At 50.1% G+C, this 15,306-nt stretch overlaps 1 protein-coding gene and 1 long non-coding RNA gene across 4 annotated transcripts; both read left to right on the top strand.

Moving 5' to 3' along the window:
- The first annotated feature begins 2,358 nt into the window (after window positions 1-2,358).
- HOXD3 (homeobox D3) lies at window positions 2,359-8,727 on the top strand. Of its 2 annotated transcripts, XR_003513667.1 has the most exons (4): window positions 2,359-2,445; window positions 3,008-3,637; window positions 5,738-6,794; window positions 7,628-8,727. XR_003513667.1 is itself a non-coding variant. In XM_027557044.1 (3 exons), the coding sequence occupies exons 2-3, from the start codon at window positions 3,091-3,093 to the stop codon at window positions 6,493-6,495; spliced, it is 1,305 nt and encodes a 434-aa protein (XP_027412845.1). In that variant the 5' UTR covers window positions 2,359-2,445; window positions 3,008-3,090; the 3' UTR covers window positions 6,496-8,727. The 2 variants fall into 2 exon arrangements, 1 of the variants encoding a protein (XP_027412845.1); XM_027557044.1 differs by having other exon boundaries at window positions 5,738-8,727.
- Window positions 8,728-9,404: 677 nt separating this feature from the next.
- On the top strand, window positions 9,405-13,301 carry LOC113902103. 2 transcript variants are annotated; one of them, XR_003513671.1, is made up of 3 exons: window positions 9,405-9,847; window positions 10,402-12,551; window positions 12,721-13,301. It is a non-coding gene; the product is annotated as an uncharacterized LOC113902103 (long non-coding RNA). The 2 variants fall into 2 exon arrangements; XR_003513670.1 differs by lacking the exon at window positions 9,405-9,847 and having other exon boundaries at window positions 9,854-12,551.
- The last annotated feature ends 2,005 nt before the right edge of the window (window positions 13,302-15,306 follow it).

The raw sequence follows: 15,306 nt of genomic DNA, 5'->3' as shown, positions 1-15,306 counted from the left end.
CGCAGTCATAAATTTTGCTACAAACCACAATGACAGGTGCATTGATATGCACCGTGAGAGCTCCAGCTGCTTAATAACTCCGTCCCCCAGCTGCTTTGAGCGCCTTTTATTTATTCGGTATCATATTTAGATATTGATCCCGGGCAGAATTAAGTGCAGTGAGCAAGTATCAGGGTTCGGCTGATTCGGAGGCGCAGAGGGTGCGGCGGGGATCCGGCGGTGGTGGCTCCAAGGAGGCCGCCTCCCTTTCGGCTGAGGACCGTTTGGTCCTGCATTCCCGGCCGGCGGTTGGGCCTCCGAGCTGAACTGGGCAACTTCCCGGGACCACCAGAAAAGAGCCAGCTAGATCCCATTTGGCGCGCCTGCCCTAGGAGGAGCCGAGGATGGCGCCGGCGGGGTTCTGGGGTGCCTGCCTTGGCCGGTGTTCTGGGCCAGGGGTGGGAGCAGGATTTGGGGGTGGAGGAGAGGAAAGGGCAGCTGAGGACTTCGAAGACCACCCCTCCCCCCAGGCGGCTTAGTCTTCACCCCAAGGCATTTGGGTCCCGGGGCCCAAATGAGCAGAGGTACCAAAGGGCGAGAAAAGAAAGCCCTAAAGGAGGGGGGGGGGGGCTCCAAAAGATGAGCCACTGAACAGTTGACCATTGTCCAAGTGATTTATGACCCGTTCCTGCTTCTTAGGTTCAAGCAGAGTTCACAAGGAGCAGCGATTTCTGGAAAGAAATAAGCTGCGGCTTCTTTTTAAACCAGTTTTGTAACAATATTCTCAGGTTCTGTTTTAGGAAAGGTGATTTCTTTGGAGCTTTACATTTTGGGGTGATGGAAGAGGCTACAAAGTCCTTCTCAGTGAGGAGAGAGCTGTTGCCCTTGCTTCTGGGGAAATGGATATTTGGGTGCGGGATCATCAGGGAGTGACCCTTGAAATTCCTTAAGACAATGAAAACAGAAGAGGGAGAACAGACTCTAAGCTTACTCATGGAGCTGCCCAGTATTAGCACTTTTGAGGTCTGTACACAGACCTTTGTCTGGGAATATGCCATAGGAACAAATATATATGTAAAGCCATCTGTTTCAAAGACTTGGTCAGTTACTAAAGAGGCTATTTTACTGTGACTAGTCTACCTATCAAGATAAACTTGGTCACCCTGGGAGGCAAGAGAGGGGATGTTTTGCTTCCAATGCTGTAGATGGAATGACAAGCAGCATCAAGTTCTGGTGGTCTGAGTGTCAAAAGTGACCATTTTGACCTCCAAAGAGCCCAAGGTTTAAGGCTGGAAGCAGGATCCTAGAAAAATCCTAAGATCTAACCAAAGTCAGAGTAGTTTTTTGGCCTGGGGGCAAACACATATAAATATTAGTCACAGAATGAGGATGTAGCTTTCCATTTAATATTCAGTAGCTTTAATAGTCAGATAATGATACAGAAATGAATGAAAGAAAGATTAAGACCAGCTTTGTTTGGTAGATATCCTAACTGCATACGTTTAAGAACAATAATAGAAACTACTCCTAAAACATTACATCTGACTGTTCTTTCATTAAGAAGCACTTCTCTTATCAAGATTAATGGCATGCTCACTTATATTTTAAAACAAAATGAGCAACTATTCTACCAAATAAAGGCTAATGTGAAGAATTTAAGAAATTGAGTTAGGTTGTTTGGTGAAAATGGAAGGGAAATGAGTGAATGGAGTTGTAGTACTAATGGTCAAATCTGTTAGGCCACATAAGTTGTCTAGATAATGTGGTCTGTCATGATGACCATGATGGAAACCAGGGAGTTTTGGGGAAGGAGAGTTGACTGAAAGGTGAGATTAAGAATTCAGATCTAGGAGCTGACCAATGAGTTTTCTTTATCAAGCAGATGAAAGTGGTTGAATAGTGCTGGTTAAACTTTAACTCATTAGGGGCTTTCAGAAGGTAGGTGAGAAGGTAAACCCCCCATCAAGAGTCAAAGGACACAAAAAGGGTAGAATTTTTCTTAGTTTTTTTTTTATTATTATTATTCTAATTCTATGTCCATTCATTATGCCATAAGAGGTCTCTCATTGGTTGTAGGTTGGAGGTGGAGTGGAATGGCTGATCAAGAGCAGAGGTCAATAGTAGTATCTATTCATACAATGGATGCAGGATTAAAATTATAAAGTTAGAACATAAAGCATTTTTTATTCACCCATGCTGTATGCATTCAAATTCTAAATCTCTTATTTCCAATGATATCTATTTAAAAGTAGTGGACTACAAAGTAAAGCATCTAGAAAAATGTAGAAGAGAAGAAACTTCTTTAGCCTCAAAATAACTCTGGGAGTCTTTAAGTCTTCTTCTTGGGTTTTATCTCCTAGTAGATTTCACAGTGCTGACCCATGTGCTAACTGGCCAACTCTGACCCATTCACCGGAGAGTGGACTATCTGGTTCTCTGTGGAAGATGCTGTGATTTTGAAACCAGGTGGGGGAGATACTTTTTTTTTTTTTAGACTGCCAGCTGTTCTGAGGGTTAACAGACTTTTCTTTTGCCCATCACATCCCTGGGATGACCTATGATTAACTGATTGATCCATTCATTCATTCACTCATTCAACATGCATTTACTGCACTTAACTGCATGTGGTGCATTGGGCTGGATGTTAGGAATATGTAGGTGAATAAGACACAGTGCCTACCTGCAGAAAGCTCAAAGTCTAGTGAGAAACTCAGTCATTAAAATGTATAGGCCATAAGTGCTTTTCTATGCAGTTTCAAAGGCTAAACTGACAATCTTGGAGAAAGAAAATTGTATCTGGGAAAAAAAAATTAACCCCTTCCTTTGGGTGAAGGGGAGTCTTTTCTTGTGGTTTATGAGAAATTCCTTCTGACACTTCCAAGGGTTCAAATAAATTGAACTTCATAAAAATCCCAGATCCTCCTACTATGAAGTGGGTGGGAAGCAGAGAGCCTGGGCTAGTCCTTCTGTATTGACTGGTCTTGCCAATGACAGTCCCTCTGGGACCTCTCACTTTTCTTCTTTGCAGGTTATCTGGAGCCTGGGGCTGCCCCAGCTCTCTCAGGATTTGGCAGACATTGGAGGTGGTGGTGAAGGAGACAGTGGTGGTCAATGTTATTTGAGCAGGGTCAGCAGGCCCCGGAGGTTCCTGAGTACACGATGCAGAAGGCTGCTTACTATGAGAACCCAGGACTCTTCGGAGGCTATGGCTACAGCAAAGCTGCTGACACTTACGGCTATAGTGCCCCTCATCAGCCTTATCCACCCCCTGCTGCTGCCAACTCCATGGACACTGATTACCCAGGCTCTGCCTGCTCCATCCAGAGCTCTGCGCCTCTCCGAGCCCCAGCCCATAAGGCGGCTGAACTCAATGGAAGCTGCATGAGGCCTGGCACTGGGAACAGCCAAGGTGGGGGTGGTGGCAGCCAGCCTCCAGGTCTGAACTCAGAGCAGCAGCCACCACAGCCCCCTCCACCGCCACCGCCACCAGCCCTGCCCCCATCCTCTCCCACCAACCCTGGAGGTGGAGTACCTGCCAAGAAGGCCAAAGGTGGGCCCAATGCTTCTGGCTCCTCAGCCACCATCAGCAAGCAGATCTTTCCCTGGATGAAAGAGTCCCGCCAGAACTCCAAGCAGAAGAACAGCTGTGCCACTGCAGGTAGCCCTCTGAGGGGCCTCATCTCTGGGCCTTCCCCCAGATTGACCCCAAGAAGCTAGCTCACCTAGGAATTAAGAGACTCAGGGCTGGACGTACAACTTTGGAGGCCATATGTGTAAACTCGCAATGCAGAAATTGTGGGGGTTTTTTTGGCCATACTGCATGGCTTTGAGGGATCTCAGTGCTCTGACTGGGGGCTGCAGGGATTGAACCCAGGCCATGGCAGTGAAAGTGCTGAATCCTAACCACTGGACCACCAGGGAGCTCCCTGTTCTTTCTTTTTAGTGTCTCTGGTTGTGGTCATATCCTTACAGTGACAGGGTGCTGATGTCCACTCCAGGCTGCTGGCACCGCTGCTGGACATGTCTCATAGTTATTCATAGACAGCTCTTCCTTATACTGCCCTAATATCTGGACTGCTGGTCATAACTCAACTCCTTCCAGCCAATAGATCTTCAAAACTTGAAGATAGGTACTATGATCCCCAAGCCCAGGGGGTGATATAGCCCATATCACATGAATCCCACTTCCTTAAATTAATAAGAACTAAAAGGCTATTGAACACTATGTTAAGAATCATGTTAAGTGCTTTATAAGCACTAATTTTCCAAAGAACGCTTTGAGGTAGGTATTAATAAGACATCCATTTTAACAGATAAGGAAAATGTTAGAGATGATAAGTCACTTGCCCAAGATAACTAAACTACCAAATGGCACACCTGGGGAATTCCCGGGTGGTTCAGTGATTAAAGACTGTGCACTTTGACTGCCGAAGGGCACAGGTTCAATCCCTGGCTGGGGAACTACGATCCTGCAAGCTGAAAGGCACGGCCAACCCTTTCCTGCCCCAACAAAACAAAATAACATGTACAAAAAACAAAACCTCAAATGGCATATCTCAGGCCACTCCCACTCAATTCTCCCCCTCCCCAGGAAATCCCTAATGTGGAGGCTCATATCCTAGGGAAAGAGGCTGTACTCTGAAACAGGAGCAGCCTTGGGTTTTTTCCCTGGAAAGGGAGACTCTGGTGTTGAGAAAAATTTCCCTAGGTCCGTTTAGTCTGTGTGGAAGAAGAAGGGCAGGACCAGCAGCTCTGAGACCTTCTGCCACTCTCTGCTCAGCTTGCTTGATGCCTGAACTTTTCTGGCCTTGTGTTCTCTGATGCACTTTTTATCTTCAGGTAGATGAACTTGCTCCCAGGTCCAGGGCTAGCTTGAGGTGTAGTTAGCTGGGGATGTACTTAGTTTGTTATCAGATCTCTGGTTTGCCTGTTGCTCTTTGGGGCTGCTGCTCCTAGGGGGAAAGAGTCTTTAAGTCTTGTAAGCTCCTTCTCCTGCCCCTCCTTCCCAGCTGCAGGCCTAGGCCCTCCCTCCCAGGAGAAATCCATTTGTCTTCCTAGGGAGGGAGTGGACAAGCTGCTGAGAGGTGGCAGGGGTGGTGGAAACCACTGCTGAAGCTGCTGCTCCCAGCACTGTAATACTCAAAATATGCCCAGCCTGGCCTTGAATGCCCTAAAAATCTGGGGCCATATTTTCATGGTATGTCACCTCCCTGCATTTGAGTACTGGGCACATGGGTGCAATTGAGCTGGAGTGAGCTGCCAAGATTGCCACCTTCATTCCATGCTTGGGGTGCTTTGCCCAGGAGCCAGCCTCTGAGCAAGGTAGTTTGAGGCTGCCTCCAACATTCCCCCCACCTACCTTCCCAGCAGCAGTGGCTGGAAGGAGTGTTCAAAGTGAAGTCTGGCCCTTCTTTGACAGGGTGGGAGGCCTTACCAGCTGCTACTAGTCTCTCATTAAACTCCTCCTCAGCCTTGGGAACGGGATGATGGACTAGGCTGAAGGGGAAGGGGTGGGCTGAATGAGTTGGACTTCAGAAGGCAGATGGGAGTTTCAGGTGCCACTGATAGGTAGGCCTGGGGCCTTTGAGTTCTGGGAATCTCTTGGAATCTCACCGCTCTAACGCCCCTCCCTCGCTCCAGCCAGGATTAAAATGGGGCGGGGGGAGGAAGAGGAAGGAGTCAGGGAAGCACCCCTCTACGGCCCAGGGTGTCCCCACATCTCCTGCTCAGCGACCTCTCTCTCTCCCTCCTGGCCCAGGAGAGAGCTGCGAGGACAAGAGCCCGCCGGGCCCAGCGTCCAAGAGGGTGCGCACGGCGTACACAAGTGCACAGCTGGTGGAGCTGGAAAAGGAATTCCACTTCAACCGCTACTTGTGCCGGCCACGCCGCGTGGAGATGGCCAACCTGCTGAACCTCACCGAGCGGCAGATCAAGATCTGGTTCCAGAACCGGCGCATGAAGTACAAGAAGGACCAGAAGGCCAAGGGCATCCTGCACTCGCCGGCGGGTCAGTCTCCGGAGCGCAGCCCGCCGCTCGGCGGCGCCGCGGGCCACGTGGCCTACTCAGGGCAGCTGCCACCCGTGCCCGGCCTGGCCTACGACGCGCCCTCGCCGCCCGCCTTCGCCAAATCTCAGCCCAACATGTACGGCTTGGCCGCCTACACGGCGCCGCTCAGCAGCTGCTTGCCTCAGCAGAAGCGCTACGCGGCGCCCGAGTTCGAGCCCCACCCCATGGCGAGCAACGGCGGCGGCTTCGCCAGCGCCAACCTGCAGGGCAGCCCGGTGTACGTGGGCGGCAACTTCGTCGACTCCATGGCGCCCGCGTCCGGCCCCGTCTTCAACCTGGGCCACCTCTCGCACCCGTCTTCGGCCAGCGTGGACTACAGTTGCGCCGCGCAGATTCCAGGCAACCACCACCACGGACCGTGTGACCCTCATCCCACCTACACAGATCTCTCGGCCCACCACTCGTCTCAGGGACGCCTGCCCGAGGCCCCCAAACTGACGCATCTGTAGCGGCCGCCACCGGCCCGAACTCGCGGCGCGATTACCTCTTTGGCTTTGGTGGCGGGGGTGGCGGGCGGGGCCCGCGGGGCAGCTCGGTGACCCCCCACTCCCTCGCTCTGGCCCGGTCCGCTGCCTCCCGGTCTCTGGGTCAACAGCGGCCGAGGCGCAGGCGCCTGGGCCTTCTTTCCAGGCGCACCCTGTTTTGGGTGACTCGCCGTAAATCAGCCCTAAGGATTCTCCGCTGTTAAACCTCACAGTGCCACATACTGCGGACCGAGGGACTCTAATCTGGTAATGGTGTCCCGAAGGTAAGTCTGAGATCCATCGGCGGCGCGCCTCGCAGAGGGTCCGGGCCTAGCCCGCGTCTAGTTTAGTTGCGGAGACCTTAATTTATATGCTTCTTCCCGTCCCATAAGAATTGCATCGGACTCAACGATCTGTATTTATTATTTGAAGCGAGTCATTTCGTTTTCCTGATTATTTATCCTCGTCTTAATGTATTTATGTGTATATTCGTAGAGTTCTCCAGCCGAGTTTAGGAACGCGCTCCTAGGCCGCGGGGGGCCACATATCACCTCTTTAGTCCCCTTGGTCTGAACTAGTTGAGAGAGTAGTTTTGAACAGTTGTTAACCGTGGCTGGTGTTTGTAGTTGTAAAGGATTAAGACCGCAAATTGTCCTTCACGGGTAGAGTCAGGCGGCCCTATGGCGTGGCACGACACCCGTTATTCTTTTCCCAACAGCCACAGCCCTCGCCACAGTTTATTGATTTCAAATTGTCTGGTACTATTTGAACAAATATTTAGAATAAAAAATTTCTCAGTCGGAAGTGTATCTGTGTTAATCACGCACACTTGCAAGTAGATCACTCTGCCTTTTTCTTGTGCACAATCCCAGAGGAACCCCGCCCGGCGGCCCCCCCCCCCCCCCCCCCCCATAGGCTAACCCTGTGAAACATTGTTTCCACTTACTTGGAATCCTGTACACAAATTGGTTCTGGGGAATACTTGATTACTTTCTAGCTATTGACTTCAGAGGGTGCGATATCTGAAGATGCAAACCTAGAAATGTTCTGGGTGGGATGATCTGGGTAGGGTGTTTCTCTGCTGCCTGTTTTACTGTTTCTACCGCCCTCTTTCTAGATACAGATCCACCTTTTTAGGTTGCACTTACATTGGGGAGGCCAGAGCTCACTTTTCTGCATTAAGTACTTAACAAAACTTTGAAAGAAAACTGACAATCAAAGAAAAGATACAAGAGAAGTCATAAGAAGAATTGAACAATGAAAAAGCTAAGATGCAGAAAAAGAAACGATCATTTGAAGCCATGCACCTAAGCTTTTTCTGTCGGAAATGCCCTCACAATTTTTTCCTTATAGAAATCAGTGGTTCATTTCTAAAGAAAACAAACGTTCCCCACGATGTAAAGTAATAAAAGTTTCATTAATGGAACATAATAAGTATAAACACTTTGTTTACTCCTGTTTCTTTGTACAAAATGGGCAAAATGTCTTCGAGGATTTATAACCGTTTTGTAAATATTAGCGTGGTTTTAACTGGGGCGGACTGCTTACACGGGCTTGTCTAGGAGGAGGCACTCGGAGAACGCCTTCAGATAAGGTTCGATTCTTTTGTATTTCAGCAAAGTCGGCCCACGCATCTCTATTTGGTTTGACAAATAATGCAACTCCTACTACATCCCCGGTGACATGAGGTGAAATTTCTATTGTGTGGAAATCATTTAACTTCTAATCTTCTGGTGGAACAACAATCGTTTCTATTTGGATGTTTGTGTTTCGCTAAATAATGATGGCTCAAAATAATATTTAGTTTCCTTGTTCCTTTGTGCTGTTTTTAAAATGGCATGTTAGTTTGGGGGCGGGAGGGAATTATCCTTTTTGCTAAATTTCACTTTATCTGAGCAGGTTTAAAGTATACATGTTGTAGAAGTGTATCAAAAGAATAAATGACTTCAACCGAAGGGATATTTTACCCACGTTCAAGGCTTAAAATTGTTTTTCTATGAAATTTGCATCCATAGGCAGAATTTCTAATTGTCTTGTAAGAAATTATTTTTAAAGCTATTAGGGAAATCAAAGGAGAGCTTGCTGCCTTGCAGGGATTACAACCTTTCTTAACTGGCTAAATATTAAATAGATGAATTGTCAGGCTGTTTAGATTCAGCCCGGTTTTCCCCTCATCTCCTCTTCCTACCATAAATAATAATAAAAATACATAATGCATCACGGCTTCAGGCGTTTTCCAGCGCGGTGTGTTACCGCAGGAGTATCTGCTGAGTCTGCGGGTGTCTGCAAGGCCCCAAGTGTCATCTGCGGCTTAGGGTTTCATGGATTAGATTTTAAACGGTGTCTGGCCCAGTTGACATCAGCCTCCTCGCACGCTCAGGCTCCAAAGAATCGCGGGCTTGGGAGCTCCCTCTCCAAGCAGCTGCAGCTGCCCCAAAGCACCCCCTCGCTAGCAGAGTGGGAGTCCTCTCCCACCTCTGGAGAAAGGTTCCCCGAGGCTTCCGGGAGCGACTCGGATGGATGCGTTCCAGCCTCTGGCGTGAGCGTCATGTGATGACCACACTCGGTCGTTCAGGGCGCGAGTGGGGGCGGCGGCCAGTCTGGGAAGGCCCTTCCCGCGCGGCCGACAGCCAGGGCGAGAGCGGAGCCCGCGCACAGCCATTTAAAACTGCATGAATTATAAACAAGCCGCCTTGGCCTTCGCCATAAATTCTGCTCTTTTTGAGCCTGCAATTAGTGTTAGGAAGCACCGGAGTCTAAACACAACCAAACACCCTCTGAAGGGCCCAAGTGCCCGAGGTTGCAAAGCTTTATTTATTTCTCATTGCCACCCCCTCCGCGGCCCGAGGTTTGCGACCACAGTCTCCTCCTCCCCCGTCACCGCCGGCGGTACGCAGCCGGCTGGGTTCCCGCTCCGCGAGGGAAGGTCACAATAGCTGCTCTATCGGCGGAGGCGCCCGCCTCCCCCCTCTCGGGTCTCGGGAAGGCAGAGAAAGGACGGTGGGGGAGGGGAGCTCGGGCCGGCAATGGCGCCCCAGGCCCAGGCAGCTCCTTCTCCCGCGGAGGACCTGCAGCGGGAAGAGGCACGTCTGCAGCGGAAGGACACCGCCACTCCAGACCGAGGCTTCTTCCCGGGAGCGGCGCGCGGGCTCCGTGGGGAGCTCACCACGGTCTCGAGGAGGCTGCTCGCTGGCCCCTAGCCGCCGCGCGCTGCTGGATCGAGGGCGCCCGCAGCAGCGGGCCTTCCGGGAGCAGCGGCGCCATTGTGAGCGCGGCTTCCCACGGGCCCCGCGGCCGGGAAGCCGCACAAAGGCGGCAAGGCGTCCGACACCCGCAGGTGGGGAGGGGCCGGCCCAAGGGGAGGAAATGGCTCTTTGGCTCTGGTCGTGGCCGGCTCTGCCTTTTTTTCGCCCCCCTACTTAGACCCATTGGAGGGAGGTCTTATCAGGGAGGTTGTGGGCGATTCTCCTGGGACCTGAAGAAAGGGGTCAGGGCCCCAAGCCTAGGCCTATGGATGGGGGTGGAAGTCATTTGGGAGCCCCCTAGTCTGTCTTGCCAATCAAACCTGAATTAAAGCAGGGTTGAGATGAAGTGGCTGGAATGACCAGCTGCAGAATGAGAGCTGGGGGTGGGAAAAGATTTAGGGACAGGGAGAGCCTGCCCTGGCTACCGAGGAGAAACTCAGTACCCAGCCTGCACTGGAGTGAGAAAACCCTACTGAGTTAGCCAGGGGGATAGGGAAGTTGCAGAGGAAAGGTTGCAAGAAAGGGCGGTAACACACTCTACCTCCTGGCTTTCAGACCTCAGCCTTATCTAAGGACCTCACAGAGAAAAACCCTTCTCAGATGGAATCATTTGTTAACTATCCGTTTGTACAATTTCTTTGTACAGGCTTTCAAATAAGAGGAAGAGAATACAGAGCAAGTGCTTGCCCCTTGGTGCAACCTCAAGCCTAGTCCCTATCAGAGACGCATCAGCCAAATTGGTTTCCCAGGCCCCAGAGGCTGCTAACCTTGCTGAAAAGCATTTTTTAAATTTGTATCTGTAAGGAGTATTTTAAACATGGTAATTAACCATACTAGTTACTCATCCCTCTCCCTCCCCCATTCTGTACCAGCCAACTGACCCTTGAGTGAAGTGGTCTTCTCAGCCAGCAGGCTTGAGCACCTAGGCTCCCCATCTGTTGAGGTTTTTCATTAAGGAGGGTGAAGAGGATGTGTGTGTGGGTGTATGTTTGAATAACAAAGGAGAAACCCAACATTCTAAAAAAGTGTTTCTCTACTTGACCTGGGGGAGCCAGAAGCCTGTTTACACTATGGATATTCAAGGGACAACCCAGGCCTGTTTTGACTTTATCCTGAGGATTAGTTGAAATTGCCTCCTGAAGTCAAGAATGGGTTAATCCCAGTTACAGAATCCAGGAAGGTCCTCTTCATCTGGCAACTCTTGGCATTACTCTGGTCCTTCTTTCAGAAACTGTAGGAAAAGAACAGGATGAACAGCAGTTCATATTAAGTAAATAAAAAGAGAAACAGAAGGCTCCAGTTCCCACAGGCCTATATAGCCTGATTACTTCAGGGCACTTGCAACTTTCTAGAGAGGGGATGTAGCTATGGCTTGGGTGAGTGGGCCTATCCCTTGACACTTCAAGCACAGGGAAGTGAGACTGAGTGGCCAGCTACACCCATAGCACCTCTGAGGACTGGCTCTCTTAGAGCTCTCTTGTAGAAGGTCTGGATGGAGAGAAAAAAGATAGGGTAGATGAATCCTGTGCATTTACTGCATTGGTTATGCTGGTGGTAGAGAAGATCATCACAGAGGATGAAATCTTAGTTATCACTGCTCCCTTGTCTCCTACTCCAGCTACAAAGCCCTTTATTTTGGGTGCCCAGAGTTGACCAAATGGATTTATACGCCTGGCCCAAAACCCATTCCTAAACATTTCACTCAGGTCTCATACTCACCTTGGCAAATTGGGAAAGTACAAAGATAATTCAAAGATCCATTTTCAGGCCAGACCCAGCGTTCTGAAGCACAGTAAACAAAAGGTTTCCACACACGAAGAACCAAGGTTAATGGATGTCCAGTCATTTGCAGTAGCAGAAGCAGGTGAAGGGTTCCCAGAAGATCAGCATGGTGGGAGATATTACAGAAGTCTTCTTGTCCCAGATCTTGTGGTAAAATCTCTTCTTCCTGCTCATCGCTCAGTCATGACTCTGCTACTCTATGGACTGTAGCCTCGCAGACTCCTCTGTCCATGGGATTTCCCAGGCAAGAATATTGGAGTGGGTTGCCATTTCCTCCTCCCGGGGTAAGTCTCTTGAATGGTTCCTATATCTAGTTGGGGTCATTTTATATGGAAGAATAATATCTGGAAAATCATGAGAATAGGATTTTAACATTAGTAAGAGCCCAAAGAGGAGATCTTAATTGAAACCAGGATGCATGGAGAACCCTGGTACAGAGGCAGTGTTTTAGGTGGGGAAGCCGGGCTAAAATCCGTCTAAGAGTGCCTGTTGGACCAAGGCCTTTTTGAAGGAGGCGATGAGAGTCCCTGACTTATGAGGAGACAGGGAGAAGGCCTTCTGATGGCTCTACTGGTAGGAAATCTGCCCTAAAATACCACACCCCTCCCCATCTCCACAAGGGCCTGAAGGCCAAATGACCGGGAAAGTGGGTCGGTTGGGTTGAACTCCAGGCAGTGGCAGAGCCAGAACTGACCTCTTTCACCCGCGTCTGCTAACCCCTTGGGGCAGCAACGATGCCATCTCCGTCGCCGGCAAAAACACACAAAGGAGGCCCCCACCCAGGCTCGAACCTGGGGGCACACTGGAGAGAGGGCTGGCGTGGACCCCGAGTCGGAGAGCCTCCCACCCCCACGGGGAGCAATAGCTGCCGCCTCCCCGGGGCAGTGGGGCGGTCGCGCCGCACAAAGGCCGGCTCGGCTAGCGCCATGTGACGCGCGCTCGACCCGCTCTCCCGGCGGCGCGGCGGACGGGTGCGTGTTCCGACCCACCTGAACACTTTCCGAAAGACAAACGGTGAGTTAATCACCCAACCGGCTGGCGACCGCGTCCCCCTGGCCCGCGGGGAGGCCAGGGGAGGGGCTGGGGTGAAGGCCTGCTCTGCGTGTGTGTCTAGGCTGGGGGCGGGAGAGGTTAGTTCTATTAAGAGTTCATCAATCACCGGTGTGCACTTTTCGCTCGACAGCGGTTCCTCCTACTTCGGAGCAAGTCCGGGCCAGCTGGGATCCGACCAGAAACCGCAAGCGGAGGAGACGCGGGTACGCAGGCTGAGGGTAACGGAGGGCGCGACCTGCCGCCCCGCGCTCTGCCGCGCCAGGCCCGAGGGTAGCGCCGCCCGGTCCTCCCCGCGCCAGGGACGGCAGCCGCCCAGCAGCCCCGCCCGTGGGCCAGGCAGGGCGCCGGGTGCCCGGAGCGTCCCGGCCCCACCTCCACGCCCCACCTCCGCGCACTTCCCGCTTGCCCCAGTGACACCCTTCACCGCTGCTGTCCCCCCAGTAAGGGACAAACCCGTCTCTGAGGGCAGGACGAGAGAAAACCTCAATAGGTGGAAAGGTTCTTGCAAATACTTTTATTTAAGAGTTTTATAAAGGATGTCCCAAAGGATCAGAATTCAGGGGAGACGCTGAACGAGTTCTCTCATTGACCTTCAGGACTATTTCCTATTTGTATGGGAGGAAAGAGGTTAATAACCCCTGTTGAACTTGGAACTAAACTTGAATGCAATTTAAAATAACCATTAAAATACACTTAAAACACTAACCACAATGATATGCCTCTTCTCTTTTTTGTGATATGAGGGAAGGCTTGGAGTAGTTGTACTTTAGCTGTTGGGGGTTCATTTTAGAAACACCGTGAAGGAGCAGACTACAGCTGGGGGCGAGGGGCAGGCTTCAGGCAGAGCTGTTCACAGCAGGAAGGCCTGGGTGAGGGGGTGGGGAAGCACTCTTATACCCCTCTTGAGTGGCACCCGCTGTCCTTTCGGTCATAAATTCTAAGAGAGTTCTGGGCTACCCTCTCTTTTTAATTTCTGTTCTCAGTGATATGAGATGGGAAGTTTCTCAAGTTAGCATGTTGTCTCAGCCCACAGTAAAGAGCCCCTGGAGGACAGAAAGTCCCAGCTCTTGCCCTCTCCCCTCAGTCCTCTTCTCTCTCTCTCCTCTTGGGTGGCAATAGCTTGTTTCTGGAGAAATGTTCTACTATCATTTTCCTCAGATGGATGTAAGCTGAAGCCTTAAGACCTCCACAGTGTCCTGAACTCCTCCAGCAGTTAAAATACTGAACCTCTTGTTCTTGGTTCAGAGTCTTCTCTCTTCAGCAGTGCCTACTGAACAGTTCCTACGTGTACTGTGCTGAGCTCTGGGATATAAAAATTGAGTCACTAATGGTGTATGCCCTTCAGTCTGCTGGGGTAGAAAAAGAATCCTAAGATTAGTATGACAGATGCTATAACAGAGGTGTGGCCAAAATGTTCCTGGAATAAAGGATCATAGTGTCAAAAAAGGCTTCTCAGAAGAGGTGAATTTGGGTTCCTGAAGTATAGGAATTTTTTAGGCCCAAGAAGGAGTGATCTACCAGGTGGAGAGAGCAACACATACTAAAGCAGGGAGGGAAGAAAGAGCAAGGTATGGACCTATAACAAGGAGAGGAGCTCGGAGTGAGGCATCTGGCTGGACAGAGAGGCTGTGTAAGGGCCATGGAAGGGCATCTGGACTTAACATGTAGGCAAGGGAGAGCCACTAAAGGTCTTAAGCTGGGACATGCGGACATTTGTTATCTATATTTGGAAAGCTGACTCTAGGGGGTACTGTGTCTGATGGGAGAAAGGAGAGATAGGAAGCGGGAAGAACAAAGAAGGAGGCTGCTGCCATAATCCAGCCTAGAGAGGGAGAAACTTAATAAGGATGAAGAGGAGAGGCATTTAGGAGGAAGAATTCAGAGGACTTGGTGATCAATTGGATTAGTGAAAGAGGAGTTGTGGATGCTAATCCCTAGGTTTTGATTTTGACAGCCTAAGCAGATAGTCAGTTATCCACCAAAATGAACAGTGGAGTGGGAAGGGAAGACTGCAGGAGAAATGAATGAGTTCAGGTTTAGGTCTCTGTTCATTGGTTTCTGCTTTGCTAACTGATGCACTGTGTGACCCTAAGATATTCACCTAATCTTTCTGGCCTTCACTTTCATCATCAACGAACCAGTCAATAAAGAGATCCACGGGTTTATCATTAGTAAAGCAGTGTGCCACATGTGTGCACTCCCAAGCTTAGGAATTATCTTTATCAGGTCTACAAAAAGCTAAAATCTAGGGAAAACATCCTCTTACCCACCCCCATGCTGATCAATACTTAGATCCTGGGTGGCCAGTGAGAAATAAGTCTCAGGGAAATTAAAAACAACACCCTACTGCTTCCCAGATAGTGAATTCAAGCTAATGCTTAGGACTGGGTCAGATCAGATTGCTAATCAGAGTCCCTCAGCTTCCAGAGGGTATTCTCCAGGGGAACATGCAGAAATGTGGTCTTGGTATCAGACCACTAAAGAGGGGGCCTCTAAGAGATGTCTGAAAGCTTCTGTGCTTTTTTATACCATGTGTCTTTCAGGGAATGCTTGCAGCCACCCATCCTCTTTAAATCTTAGGCTTCCTTGTGTTACAGTGTTGTATAGGAAAGTGCTGAACATCTGACCCTAGCCATTTACATTGAAGGTGACTGCAGTAAGTTGTTTCTTTTTTCTGTGTCAGTATTAGCATTTGTAAAATAGAATTATAATAGGA

Source organism: Bos indicus x Bos taurus, chromosome 2, assembly GCF_003369695.1.
Source record: "Bos indicus x Bos taurus breed Angus x Brahman F1 hybrid chromosome 2, Bos_hybrid_MaternalHap_v2.0, whole genome shotgun sequence".
Classification (NCBI taxonomy): Eukaryota; Metazoa; Chordata; class Mammalia; order Artiodactyla; family Bovidae; genus Bos; species Bos indicus x Bos taurus.
This window is presented reverse-complemented; position numbering and strand designations above follow the sequence as displayed.